At 39.8% G+C, this 23,639-nt stretch overlaps 2 protein-coding genes across 2 annotated transcripts in view; one reads left to right on the top strand and one right to left on the bottom strand.

The window, feature by feature from the left end:
* The window catches only part of fzd3a (frizzled class receptor 3a), a 30,823-nt gene extending 21,101 nt beyond the window's left edge, over window positions 1–9,722 (bottom strand). Inside the window, exons 1-2 of the mRNA XM_059356969.1 lie at window positions 9,584–9,722; window positions 7,957–8,571 (exon numbers count right to left, since the gene is read on the bottom strand). Coding sequence (XP_059212952.1) covers window positions 7,957–8,157 — 201 coding nt within the window. The 5' untranslated portion in view covers window positions 8,158–8,571; window positions 9,584–9,722. The remainder of the gene's footprint in view (window positions 1–7,956; window positions 8,572–9,583) is intronic.
* A 2,327-nt stretch (window positions 9,723–12,049) lies between these two features.
* On the top strand, window positions 12,050–23,171 carry fbxo16 (F-box protein 16). Its single transcript, XM_059356890.1, has 8 exons — window positions 12,050–12,154; window positions 13,388–13,423; window positions 13,624–13,830; window positions 16,347–16,511; window positions 17,094–17,311; window positions 20,515–20,626; window positions 21,002–21,236; window positions 22,855–23,171. Exons 1-8 carry the CDS (start codon window positions 12,050–12,052, stop codon window positions 22,920–22,922), a joined length of 1,146 nt encoding a protein of 381 aa, XP_059212873.1. The 3' UTR covers window positions 22,923–23,171.
* Window positions 23,172–23,639: the final 468 nt, after the last annotated feature.

Below are 23,639 nucleotides of genomic sequence, written 5' to 3'. Positions count from 1 at the left end.
ATAGAAATCAACAGCATACGGTTCTGGCGCACTATTTTACAGCTTGTTTAATGTAATTAATTGCATCCACCCAGTTGCATTCTAGGGGACGTAAATCTTCTCTGATTAAATGGCAAATACCAGCAGATCTCTGAGACTGAAAAGTATAGAGTAAATACTGACTTCTATCACTAACTGCAATGAGGAAAAAAACAAGGGAATATTATTTGAAATCATCTTGATATCACCATGCAGTTCAATGTGGTGAACCAATGCATTAATATGTGAATTACCATATCTTCATATTTTTATTAAGTGAATACCCTTGATCCCTGATCTGTCAGCCTTTGAAGAAGTAAGAAAACAGCTTTGACCTTAGTTTCACCTCCATGCATTTCTGAGATTATCCAGCATGTTTTGAATCAGATCAAGATTGCAGTGATATTAAATATTAATATGGCCTAGTCCAATGAAGTCATCCAAGGGTGGCTGTATGTACCTTGCTAATGCTAAAGTAATTAGTTTTTAATGAAGGCTCGGAGTCTGCTGCTGAGATGTTGCAACTGATGAATTGCTGACAAAGAAGCCCACCATGGCCAACTGGTCTGTGTTGATTTGCTCTTTTATAAATACCTTCCCATCATCCCCCCTCCCTCCTGCATTTTCTCTTCCCCCCCCCCTTTATACTCTTTTCTCCTTCGCTGCCATTCCAATTCTCTGAATTTCCAAGCTCAGCGCCATGGCGACGAGTGATGCATCACCAGGGAGGAGGAGGAGGAGGAGGAAGAGGGAGGAGAGCAGGGTTCGAGGAGGTCAGGGTGCGGGGCGGAGGGGACCACCTCCCGGGAGGCAAGAAAGCCTCGGCTCCCTTTGTTAATAGCACAATTGGGACTGTTTCCTGGGCAACGGGTGAGCCCTGTGCAGGGGGAGGGGGAGGACAAAAGAGACGGGTGAGGGGGGGTGAGAGAAGAGAGGGAGGGAGAGAGGAGGGATGGGTTGACCGAGTCAGCCGTGTCATTCAGCGCTAAGAAATGTTTGAAAACCTTGTGCTCTGACAGTGTGTAACGTCCGTATACACACAGACACACACTCACTCACACACACACACACACACACACACACACACACACAGAAAGGTTGTTGTGGACCAGCGTCTTGCTCTCTGGATGTGCTTCTCTTTCAGTGCACTGCCAATAAACACGGTGTTGGACATTAAATAAAACAAGAGGCTCCTTTATAGCCTGGGTCACGCTGAGTAGGATTTATCAGACCATGTTGTGTCTGTGTGAGCGTGTGTGTGTGTGTGTGTGTGTGTGTGTGTGCGCGCGCTTAGCTGGGATACATCTTCACTAGCTTACACAAAAAGCATGTTAAATGGTGCACTTTTTAGTTCACTGCAGTATGTTTTAACAGACTTGCGGCCGTCAGAGAGCTTTATCAGCATTTTACTGAAACTCTCTCTCACACACACACACACACACACACACACACACACACACACACACACACACACACACACACACACACAGACCTCACCTCTCCTTTACAAATCCATTCACACAGCATGGGTGGAGTATCTAGGTTATTCTACACAGCAGCTGTAACATGACACAGTTTATCTGAATGCGTTGTAAACCTGAGACAAGGGGCTGATTTAACGACCTGAAAGGAGGAGGAAATGAGTGGAAGTGGGACAGAGCAGATTAAAAACAGACCATTGATTAGTCTTTGTGTCACTGCACAGCCTTCATACAAACAAAAAGCGACAAGTACCATGGACAGCTGAAATTAAGATGATGAGAAATGGCCTTTTTCAATTTCATTATGTTACTACCAGTGATAGTCCCTGTGCCTTGTGTCTATACAGGCAGAATAACCTGGTCATCTTTCCTCATTTCCGTGAAAGGTAAAAAAGAAAGACGACATGTAAGCCAACATGCACCTTTTAATCTTGCAGTTGTGGCTGGGTGATCTGACCATATAGATTGTCAGATTGATATGAAAATGTCTAACCTATATATTTTTTATTATTATATTCACAATAGTTAAAAAAAAAAAAAAACGGGTAAATTGCATTAGAGCAATATTTACATCTTGTGGACAAGGCTTTTACGTTCTGATCCTTCATGTTGGAGCAAAGCTGGAGCAAACCACAGAGGAGCTGTTTGACTAACAGGAAGTATGGAGTGGATACAAAAATAGGCTTCTCCATGTGCTCCATTTCATATAGGCTTTTTTATTTATTGAATTACCAGAAAATATGCTCTATTGTGGTGTATAATGTGATCGAAATATGAAATGACCTATATTGCTATAAATATAATAATGCCCAGCCGTACTGGCAGCCATTTAAAGTGATTTGTTGGCTTGGCTTTGGCTACATGTAAACAAGCCCCCTCTTATCAATTGATTTAATTAACTTCTTGGGTTGGCCCTGACCCTCACTTGTCCTATCTGGCCTTGAAGAAGAATCCCGGTTTTCATTACTTTTACCATGAAAGTCACATCTACAACCTTTCTGAAAGTAATTCAAATTTCTTTGTCCTGCTAAATATTAAAATGCCTACCAAACGAGCAAAAGAAGGAATTTTTCCTTTTACAGTGGGCAAATTTGGGGTTATTGGAAGATATTTGTAATTGTATGCTATGAATCCAAAGTGCAGGAAACATTTTCATATTTCATGCTGCTCTTTCTAGCAAGATATGTAAAGCCATTAAATTCGTACGGACTGTGAGGTTTGCAGCGTTTCTCATTCACGGTTATCTCTCAACACACCAGGCGCGCTCCTTATGAACAGCAATGTGAACATCACCATGTGGTACTTCTTAGAAATATTATTTCTCTGAAGACAACAATGGGAAGGTTTATAATGATATCTTGAAAATTTGCCTCAACTTTCTTACTTAAAGGACACACAAAACCAACAGCTTTCTTATCAGCTACGTCCATTAAAGAAAGAGCAGTCCTGATATCGGACTGAACCAAACGCTATCTGCTTTGGATGCCAGGGACAGTTCATTCCACCTTAATTGATTTACTGTGATGAAGCCACGCTGCTTTACATTCATCCTGTAACTATAGTGTGCATCTATCTCTAAAGAAGGGGATCTTTAGCCTTTCTCCATTTTCTTTTCGTAACGCCAGTCAAATCCGCTACGCTCCCACTTATGTTATGTGAGTGTGGCACAGTATCATTGTGGCCCAGAAATAGCTTATTCCCAGCCCCTAGGCCGCTGTCCCACTTCAGCTGCGAGGTCATTCAACGGTCAGCGATGACTGTCTGAGCGAGGATCAACAGCAAACAGAAAATACTGGTTTCAGAAATCACCTTGTTTGTGTTGTTTCCAGTTCAGACAGCTGTAAAATATTTATTTGTGCAACAAAAACAAAAAAAATACACTTTACTTTAATCTGGTCTGTGAATGTAGTTTGCAGCTCGTTTCTCTTACACCAAACAATCATGTGGCACCACCCAGAGTGCTAGCCTTTGATGAAATGTGGTAAAGTGAATATCCATCGATAGTAGTTTTTAAAATATTACTGGTAAATCTCACAAAATAAAGCTGTTTTTAACGATATCATGACAAATCACACCCACTTTACCAAGAAAACAAAAAAAAAACCTTGAAAAGACCTTGAAAAACGAGACCAGAGAAAAGAAATTCAGAAAGACACCACTTCAGGGGGTTGAGACAAAAACTGCAAGAACGGCAGGCGTTGGTTCTCGTCCAACTCCCAGTTTCTCCACGGTGCAGAGCATTCATCATCATTATCATGGCTATTCAGCGGACCCAATTCCCTTTAAAATCAACTGTCAATTCTCATTTGGCTGCCCTCAACATCTTATAGGCTTTGAATTCTCCCATGAACTGGATCTAGGGCGAGTTATCTGGAAACAAGAGCCAAACAGAGGCATAGTCCCTGTTATTTGGAACCTTTTGGGTTTCCATGTGTTTTCCAAATCCAACGAGCATTTCTGAGCACTAAAAGAGACTTAATTGTGTATCCATGACCAATCGAAGTGAACACCGTCTAACCCAGAAGTGCCTCTCTCTGTTCACTGCAACCCACACACTGTGATAGGGCTAAAAAGCTAACTGGGCCTAAAAAAATCGCAGCACTAGGTTAGCAGCATTTACACAATGAGAAAATTATTCTACCTAAACTGCATCCATCCTTCTGATTTACACATTAAAATTCTACTCTATTTTCTTGAAAGAATCCATCAAAAACCTAAACTAAATCACGAAGATGAGAGAGAATATTTCAGCAGCGAGAAGAAAGAATACGGAGAATAAGCAGACAGGAGAGTTGGGAGCGTTTAGTCTCTTCTAACTGTAAGTGCAGCTGTGATGTGATGTGATGCTGTGTGCTCCCTCAGTCGGCGAGGCCATGTTCAGAGGTTACATAACCCGGGATTTTCGTGGCACACAACTCCTCCAGCTCTCCATCTCTCTCTCACTCAGTGTGTGGATGCTGAGTACAGGGAAGTGGAGCAGGCACAGATGGTCGGCAGGGCTCCGCACAGCGCCATCACTGCTGTGGCAGGCCGGGCGGGGCGGGGGTCAAAGGGTAAAAGTGATAGAAGGAGCAGGAGCCAATGGGAACATGATGCTGAGAATGAATAAACTGGCATAAATATAGATGGACGGACTGACACACACACACACAGACAAGCAGATATTTCAGCCAGTCCAATGTTTTGGTGCAGTTTGGCCAGTAATTGCTCGATAGATTGAGCTTCCAGAGGGATCAGCCTCTGTAAAGGATGGGATTAACTTAACGAGGTGATGCATCTGCTCCATGATTGTGTGTAAATGCCTAACTCGTTGTTTCAAAGAGGATAACACAGCCACAACAGTCAGATGCTGTGGCTAGTAAATCTATAGATAATCTGAGTGGTAGTAACAATAAAACATGGACTAAACATTAGAATCTGAGCTTTAATCCACCAGCTGAACCAAACTCAAACAGAGATCTGTTGGGTTTCTTCACTCCCAGACAAAGTTAACTAACTGCTCAAAATCCTGTTATGTAAAATGGCTTTGATGTGAAGAGTCTCTACATGTTGTGGTAAATCTCTCTGTCTGTCAACATGCCAGACATGTGGGCAGAAACCATTTTAGGACAATTTAATAATGCACTGTTTTCATGGCCCACAGGGACAAGTATTAAAACTTAATTTTCTGCTTAATGTTTTGGTAATACACTCCCAGTCCCTGGAGCTAGAGGAGCCACATTAAAGTAGGCTAGCACTTTGATATTTTCAACTCTCAGCTCACACAGTTAGCTGTGGTGATAGCTATCTAGGCTACTGATGTCCATGGGGCAGGCAGTGCAGCAGACACACTGAACCATTTATCTATCAACATGTGAGGAAGACTAATTATACCACACACCTCTGCACTGACCTGACAACACATACAGAGAAAGTGTGTGTCTGCAAATGTGTGTGTCAATTTTACTTCTGTTGAGCCACAACAGTGTGAGTCACAGGAAAGCAAAAAAAAAAGAGTAAAAAGGACCAGAGGAAAGGTCAGAGACAGGAACGAACAAAATGGGAGGGATACAGAGAGGAAAAAACAAGAGAAAAGGTCATATCTTGGAAAAAGAAATGAAATGAAATTTTCCACATAAAGCTTGTTATTCAGGCGGTGACTACCTGGATGTTTTTCTTACTTTGGTTGCCACATTACAACCAATGCCCATCGAAGACAAAGGGGATATAAGCATTTACTAAAACAGAAAGGACAGAGAAATCTGCTCATCTTTTTTCCCCTGTTTGCTTTAAATATAAATCACATCTCAAAATGGGATTTATTAATTAGTTTGCTCAGGCCAAGCCCATTTTATATAGGCCAGTACTTATCTGTCTTCCCAATCCATAGCTTAACTAAAATCTATTAAAATAATAAATTTAATCAATACCGTGCTTTACTTGTGAAAAACTGTGCATCACAATATCTCAAGGCCCAAGATGGCATTTAAATTTAAAAGTCTTGCTCTAAACAAATCAATAAGCAATATATAAACACAGGGAGAGGCAGAGCATCATCCACACATTTTAGACGCTGAATGCTGCTTCCAAATTTGAGATTTTTGCTTGAAAATAACTAAAGCGTTTTTTTTCAATTATTAAAAAGGGGCAGTTCACCCCAAAATAAAATAAAAATACACATTTCTCCTCTCACCTGTAGTTATATTGATTAACATTAAACTATATCGTATGTAGTTTGATTATATTTCAGAGGGGGTAGATATCAAAAGCCGATATTTTTACCACTTAGCAATTCACACAAAAACATTGTGATTATGGGGTGAACTGTCCCTTTGAAATAATGGTCATTTAATATTTTGTCTAGGAATAATCAATTGAAAGGCTGATTTTTTCAACCTCAATAAAGAACCAGGGGAAAATGCTCAGAAAAAGTCAGTGACAGAAAGAGAGTGGAAAGGAAATGGAACAAAATGGAAAAGGTCACAGCGTAAAAATAAGATGCAATAAGCAATTTTCCACATACACAATGTTACCTTCAAAAGATCACTTTTTGGTAGGTGATAATAACTGCCTTATACTTCTGAATAACACACAATATTTTGTGCACTAATTTAACTAAGACAATAGAAAAGACATCCTCTACCGCTTTAACCATACATGACTCAAGTATACAATGTTGTCGTGTGGATCCGGCATCCTCGAAGCATTTTACCATATGACTTTTATTAATGTCCTGCAATTTAAAAGAAAACACTCATTCTATACAGAATTACCAGTAAGTGTCCTTAATATAGAGCTTCAAATAGACAATGTAAATATTTTTTTTAAATTGACTTGTCTTTTTAACCTCTGATCCAAAAGCACTGCACGTTACAAAGACATTTTAATTTCCTTGATTTTTTTTTTTTTTTAAAACATTCGTATATTAAAAGGCCTAATGTATCCCTGATATTTCTCTCCACTGAATAGGTGTGGCAGATCTCCAAGCTGTTAGGTTTCTGCCAGTCCCTCTGTGGTCTGTTACGGTCTGAAATGTGTTTCAAATGGTTTCTCCCTGACAACACGGAGAAAACACTAATGCCGCATTTTCTGTGAAAATAACTATTATGAGCACAAAACTAGAGCCGATATTATCTGACAATATTGGTTTATCAAAGACATAAACGTATCTGCGTACACTGTCCGTTATAACATTTTTTACACAATATTCATCTCTATTTATTTTATTTATTCTTTATTTATATTGTCACCAATTGACGCTTATTGAGCCATCTCTTTATTTATATTTATTCTTTATTTTCAGTTATAATTACATAAATTTCTTGAATTGGGGGTGGTCCGTAGCGTAGTGGGTTACACAGGCGCCCCATGTGCAGAGGCTACAGTCCTCGCTGCGGCGGAGCCGGGTTCGAATCCGGCCTGAGCTCCCTTTGCCGCATGTCCTCCCCTCTGTCACCCCCTTTCTATCTGTCTCACTATCAATAAAGCCTTGAAAATGGCCAAAAAAATAATAATAATAATAACTTCTTGAATTGGTTGACCACGAAATGCATTGTATGTATAATAAAAAAATTAAGTCTGTAACCGCACCGCACTCTTTGTTTTGTTTTATTTCTTGTGTCTTGTTTTCATTGCCTGTTTTGTCTTGTTCAAACGATTGTACGGTGTCCTTGGGTGTTAGAAAAGTGCTTATAAATGTAATGTTTTATTATTAGTTATTTATTTAAGAAAGCAGGGTACCTTTGCATATCCAAATCAACACAGAAAAGGTCTATTTTCATTCCAGTTCACAAATTCACTATATTAGCCGCCATATCTGTTATCGGAGAATTGCTCTCCTCTAAAATCGCTGTCGGTTTCAAAAATCCCATATCAGTTGGGCTCTATACAAAATATCAGTATTCCAGTATTCTTCTCGGGGTAACACAAACTTTAAAACACATAGCGTTTTACATATTCCATATGTGTTGTACTGTACCTCCATGGCGAGCGCCGCAGTCTGCTGGTCGTAATGGTTGAGTATGTTGGGCATGTAGGTGGAATTGTAGGGCAGCCCCTGGCACATGCGTAAGGTTATGGGCTCACAGGTGAACAGACTGTGGCTCCCCGCTGCTGCATCCATAGGGATGGCAACGCACACCGTCAACATGGACACCGACAGCACCCACAGGAGATCCATGACTGCTCCGTAAAGAGGAGAGAAGAAAGAGCCAGTAGAGCGGCTGGTTAGGAAGAGGAGCTGAGCCCCTTTAGCATCTGACTCATTCACCAGAAAGAGGGAATCACAAGGCTGAAGGAGTGTCCGGCACTTTGTCTTAGTCTTTTCCGCCTCTTCTGCTCACAGAGAAACAGTCTGGGTCGGGCAGCGTAATCCAACATGACCATGGTTGAAGCTGGCTGCATCCATCACAGTGGGCATTCTGGTCAGTGGCAGCAGTGTGTCACAAGATCTCCATAGCCAGGAAGATGCTGCTGTGGTCCTTTAAGATGCTGTGGTCCTTTAAGATGCTGCGCTCTGACCGCTCCCTCTCCTCTTAGACAGTCAGCGATGACGCTTTGGAGAAACTGTCCACGAATGACAATGATGCTCAGCCTGAAAAAACAAACAAAATATACATTTAATAACAGAGAACCAGTAGCGATATTCCTAGTATAATTTGAAAAGGGCAACCCCGAAAAGGCTTTAAAAAAGAAAGAAAATTTGAAAAATAATGATCTGCAACAGAAAAACACACAAGGCTGTTTCAAGAGGGTTGGTAATTGCTTTTCACTGTGGTGGGTGGTTGCTTACATGAGTGATAACATTAACAGAAGTAATTAACTGCAAAGTATCATGCCAGGGAAAAGAAAAAAACAGAAAACAATCACAAACACGGCAAAAATCTCAATAACTCCTGTTTTTTACACATTTTACATGTGTTTACAGCTTTGTGGTAGTTTTTTAAGCGAGTCATCGTCGTTTATGGTATTTTAATATTTATGGCATCGATGTAATTGAAGTGGTGCAACCTTTATTTGTACATTAACGATAGAAAAAGTATTTTTTTTAATAAAGTTATTTTTCCTGAATCCTAATTGCTACATTTACATGACAGTACACACCCATAAAAATCCAACACCTTTTCATTCACTGACACGCAAATAAACAATACTTTCTTGTACACCTGTGTCCAATTAGCACCAATGTAAAACAAGCCCAGGTGCATTTTTAAAGCTTGATTCCTCTAAATGCGACATTAATGCGTCCTACCTGTGCGTCAGTGTTAACGGGCTCCTCCTTTAGCTCCGAGCAGCATTCATAAATTAATTGCGCCCCATAAATGTGAGTGTAGCTAGCTTTAACTAACGTAAGCAGGAGGCTCGGTGCGGCTGTTTGTGTGTATCTGTCCACAATAACTGACCAACCACAGAAAATGGTTGAATAAAACAGAGTGTCAAGCAGCGCAATGGAGACAAAAGATGACGGTTAGTTCATCCTAAATGATAGTAACCGTGGCATATGTAGCCTGCGTACCGGTGTTACAACCCACCACCAGAGCCGGGCGGAGCTGCCTGTTCCCGGTTATAAATGTGAGCTAAACCGGTTAAATTAAAGACAACTTTACCTGACTGTTGTGCCGAAAATTCACGTGTAGCAATGGGGTCTCCGCCGCTCCTCGAGTTGGTAACAATGAGTGAATGTCCCCTTCCAGCGCCCTCCTCTCGTCTCTCCTCCTGTCCTCCTCCTCCTCTGTCCTCCTCCTCCTTCTGTCCCCCCTTCTCTCTCTGCCGAGCGTCAAGCCCGCGATGTTTTAAAAATGGCTTCCAGTAAAAACTCTACAAAATAAAAGCCTCAACAAGACAGCACAGAACACGTTAATATGTCGGTTTATTCAAGGCAGTGAGGTAGTGACACCGTTTTATGTCTAATTTATTGCGACTCCACCATAGACTGTATAAAATGGATGGTGTATATTTAAACAAATCCTACTGGAGGCTGCTTAATTTGACTTAAGTAGCCTATAGAAGAACCTGGAAAGTTACCTACACCACTAATTCTCAGACATGTCGTACTTTTCACTCCTCTACATTTATAAATCAGTTTGTCACTAGGCATTTACATATTAATATTATTCATAATAACGCATTGTAAGATGATCTTATAAAATACAGTTTATTGTCAATATTGAAAGGAGTTTGAAATAATTCTACCACAACCAGTTACAACAGTAAAATGGTAGGCTACAGAACTTAAGCTTTTTTTTTTAATGAACTTAATTGAAAAAGGTTGTATATACAAACAATATATAGAACAGGAGACAGGTGTTCCAATCTATGTTCCAATGTGTCAACAGAAATAAATAAATAATAAATAAATCACAATAAATTAAGGTTATTATTAGTAATGCAAGTTAACTTAGAAAAGTTGGGAGGATCATAAATAAATCATTTTAAAAAATGACAGGAAAGGGAAAGAAAAAAACAATTAAAAAAAACTACAGAACTTAATCATCACTTATTAGTATTGACAATTGTGATGTAATTACACAATCAAGCGTTACTTGCAGGGGGGGTTTTCTGAAGTGTTTACTCTTACTCAAGTAAATATAAATCCGAATGACAACTATGTGTTAGGCCTATACGTTGTGGCAATTTATAGCAAAACCACAAGTTTTACATTGTCTTAAAGTCAATGTAAATCATTTTTACCATGACATCGTAGTCCTTACCACTTTGAAGTTCCGCGGGCTGGTTTCCGGTCCTGCGCAGTGTGTGTCTGTGTAACTTGACCAAGCTGCTCTTTCTTCACAGCAGGTTTTCTGTCTTCGTTGCGCGCGGCCGCCCATTCGAGGACGAGCGAGCTTTTTGCTTTTGAATGAAAAACTTCCCCGACTGGTGGGACGGAGTGTTTCTCATTGGCGTCTGCAGAAAAGGGCTTCAAATGTTTAGACAATGGCGGCAGTTTGAAGTTGATTGAACATGCGCATTATTGACTATCTACTGTTTATCAGTAGAGCCAACGCCTACATTGTTTAGTATCCAAGTCAAGTTATATTATTACTGGACTACTAATGCAACTAGACTACTACTACTACTACTTCTACTACTTGCCTACTACTAAGCTACTGCTATTGTACTTTTAATGATAATGGTTTTCAATTTACATATGTTGATGTCACATGTACTTTTAAAACAAAAATATATTTGATCTATTACAAGGTTTGTGCATGTTAAATACATTTATTTTACATGTTCAGGCAAATAAGCATAGCCCAGTTTTCTTTTTTTCATATAAATAAAAGTGCATTAAAAAGGATGAATTTCCAGTGTGAAATTTATATTTCAAATTCAGATATTATTAATAATAATAATACTTAAAATGTCAACAGCACTTTTCCGGATACTCAAAGATGCTACAGATGAACGAATGGCCAAAGCAGCATGTCACCAAATCATAACGTGTATAGTATACAAGCTGTGAAATATTTTTTGGCCGTATCAGAGGCAGATGGTCCCCACAACAGTGCAGTGTCAGGCTTTCTGCACTACTACTATTAATCATCATTAGAGCCACACTCCACACACTCCACTGTGGTTTGCTTTGCAGCTCCCCCTGTGTGTGACAGGCTGTGACAGCCAGTCCGTTTAAAGAGAGTACACTCACTGTTACTATGGAAACAAGTAAACTGTGCACAGGGAAATGGGGAGAAGAGAAGAAGAAGACTTGGGTGAACGGACACAAAGGCCAGAGAAAAAGTGTGTTTAGATTTACTTCCTTCAGTCAGCAGAGGAGAACTGATGGTGAGTCAAATACCAGAGGAGAGTGTTTACAATGTTAACCCTTATAACACTGCAGGGATAAGTATGTGTGTGTGTGTGTGTGGCGTTGGATTTGTGTCTTTTGACTTTGTAACTGATATATCATGTATGTTTCTTAGCTCTTCTTTTTACAAGATGCAAAAATAAAGATGGAGATTAGACCAGGCAGAGGTTGTAAGGTGGCACATAAACTTCAAATAGCAGCAAACATGTTTATAAAGTTTATTTTTGTGTATCGTCATACATCACCTTTACCCAGCTACCAGTCAAAGATGCCACTTAGAGCCGCCGTGCCACAGAGGTCCTCAGGCAGTGCTAAGATGCAGACCAAGCTGAGCAGCTGGACTCCTCTCAACCACCAGCTGTCCAACAGCAAGGTCAGCAACCTCCCCACTCTGACACAGTCACACTAACAGCTACTCATAGTCAGAATGTACCTTTTATTCTGTGAGTGAGCAGTGTGAAAAGTACTTTAGCAGTGGTGAAAAGTACATTTACTCTCATACTGTGCTTACGTAAGTTTTGATGTACAGGTACTTAATATGAGTATTTCGAGCTACTTTATACTTCAACCACACTACATCTTAGAGGTATTTTTACTCCACTACATTTAGTAACTCTAGTTACAAGTTTGCAGATTTTATAAAATTCATTCATTCATTCATTCATTCATTCTTAATTCTTATTCTTCTTCATTCTCCTTAACCACTCATCTGAACTGGGGTCGCTGGGGGCTGGAGCTGATCCCAGCTGGCACTGGGTGAGAGGAGAGTTCACTCTGGACAGGTCTCCAGATAGATTAGACTATCACAGGGCTTTTATACAATTCTTTATACAAATTATAACAACTATTAAATAATGAAAAAAAATATATATACATACAAAAATACAAAAAGTTAAGGTAACCAGTAGTATATGAAGCTGACATTAACCCTATATATACCAGCTGCAATATTAAAGTGATGAAACGTCTCTTTATCAGAACTCAATCATGTACTGTACAATTCCAGTCCCAAAAAAAGAGTTGCAGCTTTTCATATATATATCACGGATGTTCAGAAAGTTGTAGTACAATATTTTTGACCTCTATGAAACATGAAATGAACCTTCTCAAAAATGTATTAATCAATCTTTAACAAACATATCACAATGGAAATGAAACAACAATTAACAGAGGATGTGTCTGAAAACTTATGGACAACCATGTAAATATGTACATATGCTGTCCAGTTAAGAAACACATAGACACAACCAGTAACAGGATGACAGCAAGTCTTTATTTATAAAGCTGTAAATTACAAGCAGGACCCACAATGTCAGGTTTGGACCATATTTGAAGACAGAGGACAGGAAGACAGAGGACAGGAGGACAGAGGACAGGAAGACAGAGGACAGGAAGACAGGAAGACAGAGGACAGGAGGACAGGAAGACAGAGGACAGGAAGACAGGAAGACAGGGAGACAGGAAGACAGAGGACAGGAAGACAGGATTTGCATACTCACATTTGTTTATCATTTATAATATCTGGCCTGAAGCTCACAATCAGCCATTGTTATTCCTGACTCTGCAGTTTTTATGTGATGACTAACTTCTCTTGTTCTGCTCTCAGGTCTTTGAAGAGAGGCGCAGGCTTCTGGCTAAGTGGGTGAGTTAACAACATGAATAGAGGAACACTAAGATGGTTCTGTTCCGTGCAGTGAGCTCAGTGAGATCTCAGTCCAACACAAATCCATCTCTGGCAGTGGTTAGGACCCACACTGTGGAGTCCACTCCCCGTCCCGCTCCACTCACCTGAACCTGTCCCATGTGGAGGAGTTGTGTGATGTTCCTTCATGTCTTTGTCAGTTTGACAGGTGGAGTGACAGCCAGAGGAAGGCGGTGCTGCAGGACTGTGTGTGGAGCTGTTCTGTGGAGCAGCTGGTGTTTCTGAGCCTCAGTGTGAGCAGACGGCTCCCCCTGCAGGCTGCAGACTTCACCTGCCTGCTGCCCAGAGCCCTCTGCCTCTTCCTCTTCTCCTTCCTGGACCCACGCAGCCTCTGTCGCTGTGCACAGGTACACACTGCACCATGACACACACCTGTCATATATATACATATAGTATGAATCAACTGTTCACGGAGTGTGAAAAGGCTGCTTCTACTGGTTCTATTCTCATCACTGATTAATCCTTAGTTCAGTACAATGTTGAACTTTATTTGACAATGATTAATTGATTTATATAAATGACATCTGCCTGTAGTTATTTATGGGTTTATAGTTCTGTATTTTGGTTCTGACTGTGATTATGGAGTTAACTCTCAGCAGGGAAGGGCTGGGCCCTTCCAATGTGAAGGACAACAGGTAAGATAGTTCTGCAGTAGATGACATTTGTGTTATATTTGGGTTGCGTCTGGTTAGGTGTTCCCATAAAATATACATATAGTAATGTCAGCAGGAACTGATCTCAGTAAATAACCTGTATTGTTGTAAATTAAGTGTTAAATGGTTGTCAGCTTAGCTCACCCTCTACTTACCTGACCAGGTGGTAAGTTCCCTTTAGGTGAGGCTGAAAGGTAGAAGTGGCTCCAGTCTCTATTGGGGGGTGAGGCTAGGTGTAGCAGCTTGTGCTGAGGCAGCAGTTTTATTCTGTTTGATTTTAATTTGCCTCAGTTTAAGTTTTCTTTTGTAAATAAATAACATTTTTTGCATTTATCCTGTTTACTGTCCGGCTTTTTGAAAGATTCCTTTTTAAAAGTTTTTGTTGCGCCACCACCTGATCATGTGAATGAGGGGCACTGAGCCTGCTGATAATCCTTTATGTAAAGGTCCCACTTTGTATATTAAAGCAGGTTTAGGTGATATACTATGGAAGTGACATAACACTCAATCCATTCCAGAGAAATGCACACAGACCTATTCAGAAGCTGCATTAAATGACTCCTTAGGACCTCCAAGGTTGTGATGTCACAGTACAGTATAGATAGAAGATGCCACTAAAGGGCCGTTACAGCATGGCTGTATTTTAAGAATTGGTTCCGGACTCAAAGATGGCGCCTTTAGTCCAGTGACTTTACTTCTGTGGTATGTGGCCCACTGAACTAATGCAGTTTTGGTTCTCCAGCTCGGCCATAGAGTTTTACAAGTATACATTTTACAAATAAAAAACCTCCATGCATCAAATATTCATAATAGTCATTATTGATCTTTTTTGCAGTTCGAGGCATCCTGTCTGTAGTTTTACAGATGTCTCTTTTATAATGGGGGTCCATTGGGAAAATGTTCCTTAGGCCACAGGGCAATTTTTTCTTTGCAATACCATGAGTGGCCACTGAATAAATAAATACATCCATGCATTACAATTATTCCCCGGCTGCAATGACAGTGCAGACACTGAGACCCTGTTTAGACTTTGTTTTAAAATGCTTCTTGGGCGATCGGATCACAAGTGGACAAATGAGACACAATGCTGTTTACACCTGTGTGTAATATGCGTCTCTAGTGTGTCTAGCTGAGCCACAACACACTCACATTTAGTGCTGACCACTTCTGATCCGGTCACATTTTAAAACCAGGTGTAAACAGGCTGAGCACACAGATGCAGAAGACTCAGAAATGTAGATCAATCAGAGCAGACTGGGCTTTTTCAGGGAGTGGGTCTGAAAAACAGAAAAACAATGTGTTTTTGTGGACATTAAAGGGACAGTTCACATAATAACCCCAAACATTGTGTTTTTTCTTTTCCCTGTATTGAAATGTTTAGTTCTGAGCTGCCGAGTGTTGGAGATATTGACGATTGGCATTTGAGATGTCTTCCTATAAAACACTGACAATCACTATAAACACTGTACAATATTTGGATAATTTGATTTATATGTGCAATATTCTGTGGTCCATATCCAACTACTGGTGTCTACATTGTTTATAATATGTATCTATAATTTTGTTTTAATTGTTATTACTTTTTTATATTTATATTTCTACTTGTTTATACTGTAAATTGTTAATCCATTATATGTTTTACTTGTTTATTTGCTAGTGCCTCTTATATTTCTAGTTTAGACCACTGTTTACTATTTATTGTTTTTTTGCTATCCACTTTGCTGCTGTAATTCTTGAAATTTTCCCATTGTGGCACTAATAAAGGAAATCTTTGTCTTAATCTTAATACAAAAGAACTAGATGATTTGTGGTGCTGAAAAAATACATTTGAAAAGCTGAACAGCAATGTCTCTTTCCAAAAGTTTTTCATAGTAGGAACTATTTTCTTTCTAGTATAATTCCTTTGAGGCACTTTGAAAACTACAAACAACTAAGCAAAGTGGCATGTAGTTCTGTTGTGTTCAATAGAAGGCAGACATCTTTACTGCCAATATATTCAACACTCTGCAACTCACAACAAAACAAGCTAGATAGATAAAAATCACCACAGGTAAGAGGAAACATATCCGTGTTTTATTTTGGGATCCGTCCCTTTAAAGCATGTAAACATGTTATAATACAAACCCAAAGTACAAAACCTGAAAATGAGCATAAAGTGTCCCCTTTACAATCTCTCTAATCTGTTTGTTTTTTCATTCTTGTGTGTGCAGGTGAGCTGGCACTGGAAGAGCATCGTGGAACTGGACCAGCTGTGGATGCCAAAGTGTGTGAGGCTGGGCTGGAGCATTAACGTCTCCCCCAGGCCTCTGGAGCAGAACGTCTGGAAGAGACACTACATCCTCACTGTGCAGGAGCTGAGACTCACCTGTCTGCAGGTCAGCAGGTCACATCCAATTTATAATGACCCTCATTTATAAATGGTAAATTGAGTTAAACCTTGTTAACAGTTATTAGGGCCACGGGGCAATCGCACCGAGCACTGGTCCCATACAGCAATAGCTGTAGGGACCAGTGCTGCACTACTGTTATACTGTGGATTTTTTCTTCTTCCTCGTGTTATATTTGGATGCTGGTGACTGCCTGTTAGTATTGAATATGTGATATAAATGTAGCTTGGGCTGCTGTTACATCCCTATGTGTGTAGATTTTTCTTTGTTTGTATTTGAGGTGGTTATGGCCTGTAATTATTATTTCTTTATTGAGTAATAATGAGAAATGTGTTTTGTTTGTTATTACAGAAACTAACAATGCTAAAGACTGTAATGATTCTGATGACATTGAAGTGGAAATAAACCAGGATTCACAATCATTACACCTCCTCATCTTCTCACCGTGTCCTGACAGACACACACCATTGTGGTCGCTGCTAGAAGCCTAAAAGAGCTAGCCCTACCCATTTACCTCCCAAACACTTTTCCAAAATGAAATATAACAATGACTGTGTTGTCCGTGTGCAGGCCTCCTCCTCCCAGCAGCAGCTGGTGGTTCCTCATGTGGCAGAAGATGCGTCAGAGTCGCTCTTCATCAGTGAGGCAGGATCCGCCGCTCGGACCGGAGCCAGAAAGGAGAAGCAGCCGGCTGCTCCGCCACCGTGGAGAGACTCTGACAGACGTCCTAAAGACACACTGCGCTTCAACTACCTGGACAACCAGGAACCCAGTGAAGCTGTCAAACAGTAAGACTGCAGGTTTAAACAGGCCTCTGATTGGTCAGATTCAATGACTGGTTAGTCTTCATCATGTCAATATTCAGACTTGATGACATCATCATGAAATAGGTTATTAATTTAAGGACATTACATTTGTATTATCAATGCTCCCTATAGCCGGAGAGCAGTCTCTGTGGAGTCAGGCTCTTTCTGCTCCACATTAGACAGTTTGACAGTATATTTTCAAACAATATATATACAAAACTGAGGTCAAATATTCACATGCACTGCTGAGTCTGCAGGACTGATACTTAACTCACAGGCTGAAATATGTGCCACCAGAAACTGAATTTGAATCACATAATTTGAATTTGTATTGTTCAATTTGAATCATTGCACTGAATCTGAAATGTAATTTGAAATGTAATTTATTAGTTTGTAACTGAACATTCTGTTTTCACAATTCAAATTCAGTTGTCAGTGAGAATTGAAGAAATCATGTGATTAAAATTCAGTTTTTTAATGCAATTATTCAAGTTAAGCAATTCAAGTTGAAATATAAATTATTCAAATTCAGTTTCTGGAGGCACATATTTCAGGCTATACACACAGGCCAAAACTGGCGTTACATGAATGTAAATAAGGTGTCAGAGTGCATAAAAAAAGCATTAAAATAGATCAACAAAACTTGTTTATCAAAACGTACCAGGGAGGATCCCCAGGACCTCATGACAGAGCAGGAGGTTATGATAATGAATTATTACATAATTAAACTAATAGCATGATGGAAGAGCTTCTGACTGTTTATAAATGCAGGTGCAGCTGTTTAATACAGTAAAATATCTGATTGATCCGTCATATAGGTCTATAGTGTCAATCTTTGTACCAAGTTAATTTAGAGAATAAGTTAGTTTATTTGAGTCAAAAAGAAAGATGAGTTATGCTGTTTTTTTAATGTTTATTAATTTTATTTGATACAAATCATTGTTTGTTTATTAACTGGCCCCAGGTAAACCAGGTTGATCCCTGGTCTACAGTCTACATCTCATATGTGAGTCCCTAGAACAAAATATGTAGAACCACAGTTGTTTTTTATCTGTGTCACATATTGTAAAGCTGTGCCTTGTGTTATAACACTATACAACAAGGAAACAGTATAAGTTGAACAACAGATTTCCCACCCTACATTACACCCTCCTACATCCAGCTGCAATTCTTCTCTCTCTGCTTCCATTTATTTGAGCAAACACCAGGTATTTTCCACAGTATTTTTTAAGTCTTCATGCTGATAATGGAGTCAGAAGTTTTCTACCTCTGTATATTCTCACAAAGAGAATGTGTCGACACTAGAGGAACAGATATCTCTTCATCTAGGTCTCTGTTTTATCATTATCATCATTATCATTTTATACAGTGGGGTCAAGTTTTTATTTTAATTTTAAATGCTCTCACTACAAATACATGCTACTATGGAGACTAACATCATCACACATGAATACAATCAGGCTCATTGCAACCACAAGAGTCTCAGCTCTACAGCCAGTATATGCAACTCCAGGACTGTTTAGTGACCCCAGTGTGCAGAAATATTCAAATACAATAGGCGGAAATAACATATTTTAATGCATCAGTCTGTAAAGGTGAGACTTGTGGGTACCCATAGGACCCATTTTCAGTCAGGTATCTTGAGGTCAGAGGTCAAGGAACCCCTTTTGAAAATAACCAGTCCAGTTTTTGACCAGTTTTTGGCTAGAATTCATCCTAACTATGACGACAAGACATCATGACATGTTTGGTTCTTATGGTAATAATATTTCTAGTTTCATGTGAAACCAGTATCTTCACTTTCAAACTGCTCACTACAGCCTCTGGCAGGCCTTCAGAGCGCTAAGATGTTAATAAATTAATTGATTAGTGACAAATTATTTTTCAAAGCCATTTACGACTTTATTTGGTAGTTAAGATATACAGAGTGAGAGTGGAAGACATGCAGGAAACCATTCCGAGCTGGATTCCAACCCATGCTTACAAGGACTAAGCCTGATTTGGTTTATGCTGTACCAGTATTCCACCGGTACGGAAGCCAGGATCGGCCATGGATTGTTTTTCTTTTAATGCACTGTTATCTCATGATAACGACTTATATTCTTGTTACCTCGATACAACAAAGATCGTTTTCTCGTGATAACGAATGAGATAAACTTAGGTTTTGAGGCTTAAGTAGGCTGTTTTGAGGGAAGTGCCTGATAAAATGCAGCATAAACAAAATGTTTTACCTCATTAGTTAACTACAAATGTCTGTAAAACATAATGGGACTGTGCATAGGTGCCGACTTGGGTTAAACCGTGTGAGGTCTGATGGGATCATATTGTGAAGAGACTGGAGGTTCCACATGACTACTTAATATTCAGTCTGATGGGTGACCATGATCATGGTGTCTGCAGTGTAAACCTACCTCATGTGTATATGATGCACCTGGATGCAAGAATGAAATAAACACTGCCTACTGTATGTCCGCGTGTAAAATTACGCATGGAGCTGGGAACTGGCTGTGTTTAACTGCACTTATGGGCTGTATAGTAACGTTAGTTGTCAAGTCAGATGTGTGTGTGTGTGTGTGTGTGTGTGTGTGTGTGTGTGTGTGTGTGTCTGCAAAACTGTCAACATGTCTTCGATTTGTGACAAGAGCTGATGTTGACTATATGGACCAAATAAGCATAATGTGCATGTCCACGCCATGCAAAAGTCTATCTAATTCATTATCTCAAGAAAACAGTCTTTGTTCTATCGAGATAATGAGATAATAAGTCGTTATCACAAGATAACAGTACATTTAAAAAAAATCCATGGCCGTTCTCAGCTTCCATACACCGGGACACCCCAATCAACTCATTTTTGTTAGAGATCTATGAATCGAACTTGACTGCATCTCAAATTAATGTTCAGATTTCCACCTTTCAGTTGATGTAAACAGCTCCTATGTTGCATCTACTGTTGACCTGCTATCTCCCCCTAAAGACTCCGGTCCCCCAGTCCTACCTCTCTAAAAAAAAAAAAAAGACAGAAAGTAAAGATTAAAAATGAAAGGTAAGAGAAATATAAGAGAATGTTGCTGCATCTGGCGCATTATTTGCAGAGCCACATTTTACTCTCTGAGCCTCCCTGTCTGCAGATAATAAATACATGTAATATGTGTAAATATAACTGACCTGACCGTGTCTCTCTGCAGGCGAGGGAAGAGCAGAGCCTCCACCTGCCGCAGCAGCACCGCCAAGCCAGGCGACGGCAGCCAGAAAACCCTGTCTGAGGCACATTACAAACTACGCAAAGCCAAATCGCTGGTAAACCACGCTCAATTCATCAGTGCCGCCATAACCCCACTGTGACTGTGACCTCCTTGTCTGAATGAAAGGGGGGTGATAAACGTGGAGGATTCTCTGGAGACTGTGCAACCAGCAGGCATCATGCATTATGGAGCAGCGTTTACACAGAAAAAGCATGTTAATGATGAGCTGCTCAGAGGGGGAGGTGACGGGGGGGAAGCCAAATTATGCTGATGATGGGGTTGGAGGGGGGGGGGGTTAGATAGAGGACACTGTGGCATTTATTATTCTGGCTTTGGTAAAATCATCACGGAGGGTTATTCTGCCTGGATACAGGAACTGATGATATTTAACACCTGGAATCATGTTGATTTTTCACTTCTCCTCCTTCAGATGTTCCTCAGCTCCAACTGCAGACCCCAACATCCTCCTCCTCCTCCTCCTCCTCCTCCTCCTCCTCCTCCTCCTCCTCCTCCTCTTCCTCCATCAGCTCACCCTGCCACCAAGAGCATGCTGCGTCTGGCCCAGTGGAATGCTGGGGTCCGACCGGGTCCAGTGAGGCCGCCGGTGCCCCGGCTGAGTGTGCAGGCGCTCAGGGCGTCCCAGCGCTCCCAGCGCAGCGCTCCCAGTAAGCAACCACAGCTCCTCCACTCCTCAAGGCTCAACATGATGTAACCACACAGCAAGAAACGTATTCAGGACAAATTATGGGTTTAAAATGACTGATTCTGCAAGAAAGTGGCAAACTGTGTGCAGTTTGTGACCCTGTTAGGAATGTTTTATGTGTTAAAGCTGAATTATTGATTCTAAGCATTTTAGGGTTTTCTTTTTCCTTTTTCCAAGCACAGCATTATAAATGATTGTGGGTTGCATCTGTTAAAAGGATATCTGTTGGAGAAGAAATACTATTATAACCAAATGCTTTTCTCCCACTAATGTATCTCCATTGAGCTGAACTATCAGTGGAAAAAAATCAATATATTCTTGTCTAGAGTCACTTGTACTTGTGTCTACTAGTGTTTATACAATCAAAAAAATGTATTTCAGTGCAAAGCTATACGACGAAGTATTAGGGCCAGTAGCAGAAAAAATTATAATAATTACTAGATTAAAGTCGTAAATACTGAATTAATTTAGAGAATAAAGTTGTAAATATTGAATTAATTATGAGAATAAAGTAGAAAATATTGAATCTTCTTGCATATTCTTTTTAAAGTCCTTATATTTATGACAATGTGATGCTGATGTGCCAAAAGATTTAGTATCTCCTTGTTTGTGAAACTTATCTTAAAATAATTTTTACGAAATGCTAAATTTTTACGAAATGCTAAATTTTACGAAATACGGCCCTCATTTTATCAACTCTCCTCCTCTAATTTATTAAACATTTACGACTTTATTCTGGTAATTCATTTTTTTTCTAAATGTGGCCCTAATACTCCATCATACTGTCAACACTGCAATCAAAAATGTCTTATTGCAAATAAAATAAATTCATGTTCAAAAATGTATTATTGTGAATCAAACCTTTTGTCTGCAGATCCAGAAGTTTTGCTAGCTGCTGAGCTGTATCTTGTGGGCGGGACCTACACTGAAAGATGAATGACACATTTCTATTGGCCAGTCTCATTGGAGTGACAGCTTGGCAACATGGCTTCCACTGCGTCTTCTTCAGGGACTTTTAAATAACCTCATTGTTTACTAACAGTGCATGTTGCCAAGTTGTCACTCAAACAAGACCGGCCAATAGGAAAGTGTCATTTATTTTTCAGTGTAGGTCCCGCCTACAAGATTCTGCTCAACAGCAAGCAAAACTTTTGGACTTGCAAAGAAAAGTTTTCAATCGTCAATAAAACATTTTTTAATAACAAATGTTTTTTACTTGAATTAAAACATTTTGATTGCAGTTTGAATGGTTTTGCTCTCAAATCTATTGTTTTGATTGCATAATATTGTCACAAATGTAACCTCATACTCTGGTATATCAAAGGTTGCAAACAAAGTGTCACACAACTTGCAATGTTTTGGTTCTAGACCTTTTAAAAGTTTTAAATAGAAAGTGAGTGTAAGCCCTGACTCAGCGCTAATATCTTAAGACTTAACAATCTGCATTATAAGACCAAACATCACAGCAGCTGTTGTGAACATGTTGACCAAAATATTCCTCCACATACTGTATTACGCTTCTGTTTATCAATTTAAAGTGGACATATCACTAATAAGGCAAATATTTCTATCAATCCAAGGTAAACCACTGTTTGAGGTTCAGCCCTGGACTGTGTCTGCTGCTTCACACACACAAGAGATGGACTGAAGACATCACACACATCAGGAAGACTTCACTGCTACAGGGTTCACTGCTACCGTTCTTGCTTTAATGTTGAATTACATTATTTTTCATAGTGTCTTTTTGAATATATCTGTGTATCACCCTCTGTCTGTTGTGTCCCAAAAAGCCCAGTCTGCTCTCATTGGCTTGCAAGTAAAATATGACGCTCCTATGCAAGGACCGTTCCTCAGGGTGGAGAGCCACATCTGAATCCCTGTTTTCTGATGGTTAATGCTGAAAAGATGGTCCACAGGGACCAGTGGTTAAGGTTAGGGGGGGAGGAAGGAAGGAAGGAAGGAAGGAAGGAAGGAAGGAAGGAAGGAAGGAAGGAAGGAAGGAAGGAAGGAAGGAAGGAAGGAAGGAAGGAAGGAAGGAAGGAAGGAAGGAAGGAAGGAAGGAAGAAAGGAAGAAAGAAAGAAAGAAAGAAAGAAAGAAAGAAAGAAAGAAAGAAAGAAAGAAAGAAAGAAAGAAAGAAAGAAAGAGTCCCTCTAAGTAAGATTCCTGTATTTATGTAAACAAAATATAATGTAGTGGAGTTAAATGTACAATACTGGGAATACCGTGGAATTAAAGTAGAAAGAGGCATAAAAGGAAATTGTCAAGTAAAGTATGAATACCTCAAATTTGTACTTGAATATTTTCTTTTAATGCCACATATTCCATTCTACTTCATTTGATGGGAATATTCTTTTTACGTATAAT

Source organism: Centropristis striata, chromosome 18 (genome assembly GCF_030273125.1).
Source record: "Centropristis striata isolate RG_2023a ecotype Rhode Island chromosome 18, C.striata_1.0, whole genome shotgun sequence".
Classification (NCBI taxonomy): domain Eukaryota; kingdom Metazoa; phylum Chordata; class Actinopteri; order Perciformes; family Serranidae; genus Centropristis; species Centropristis striata.
Note: the sequence above shows the minus strand (reverse complement) of the source record. Positions and strands in the feature narration are given on the sequence as shown.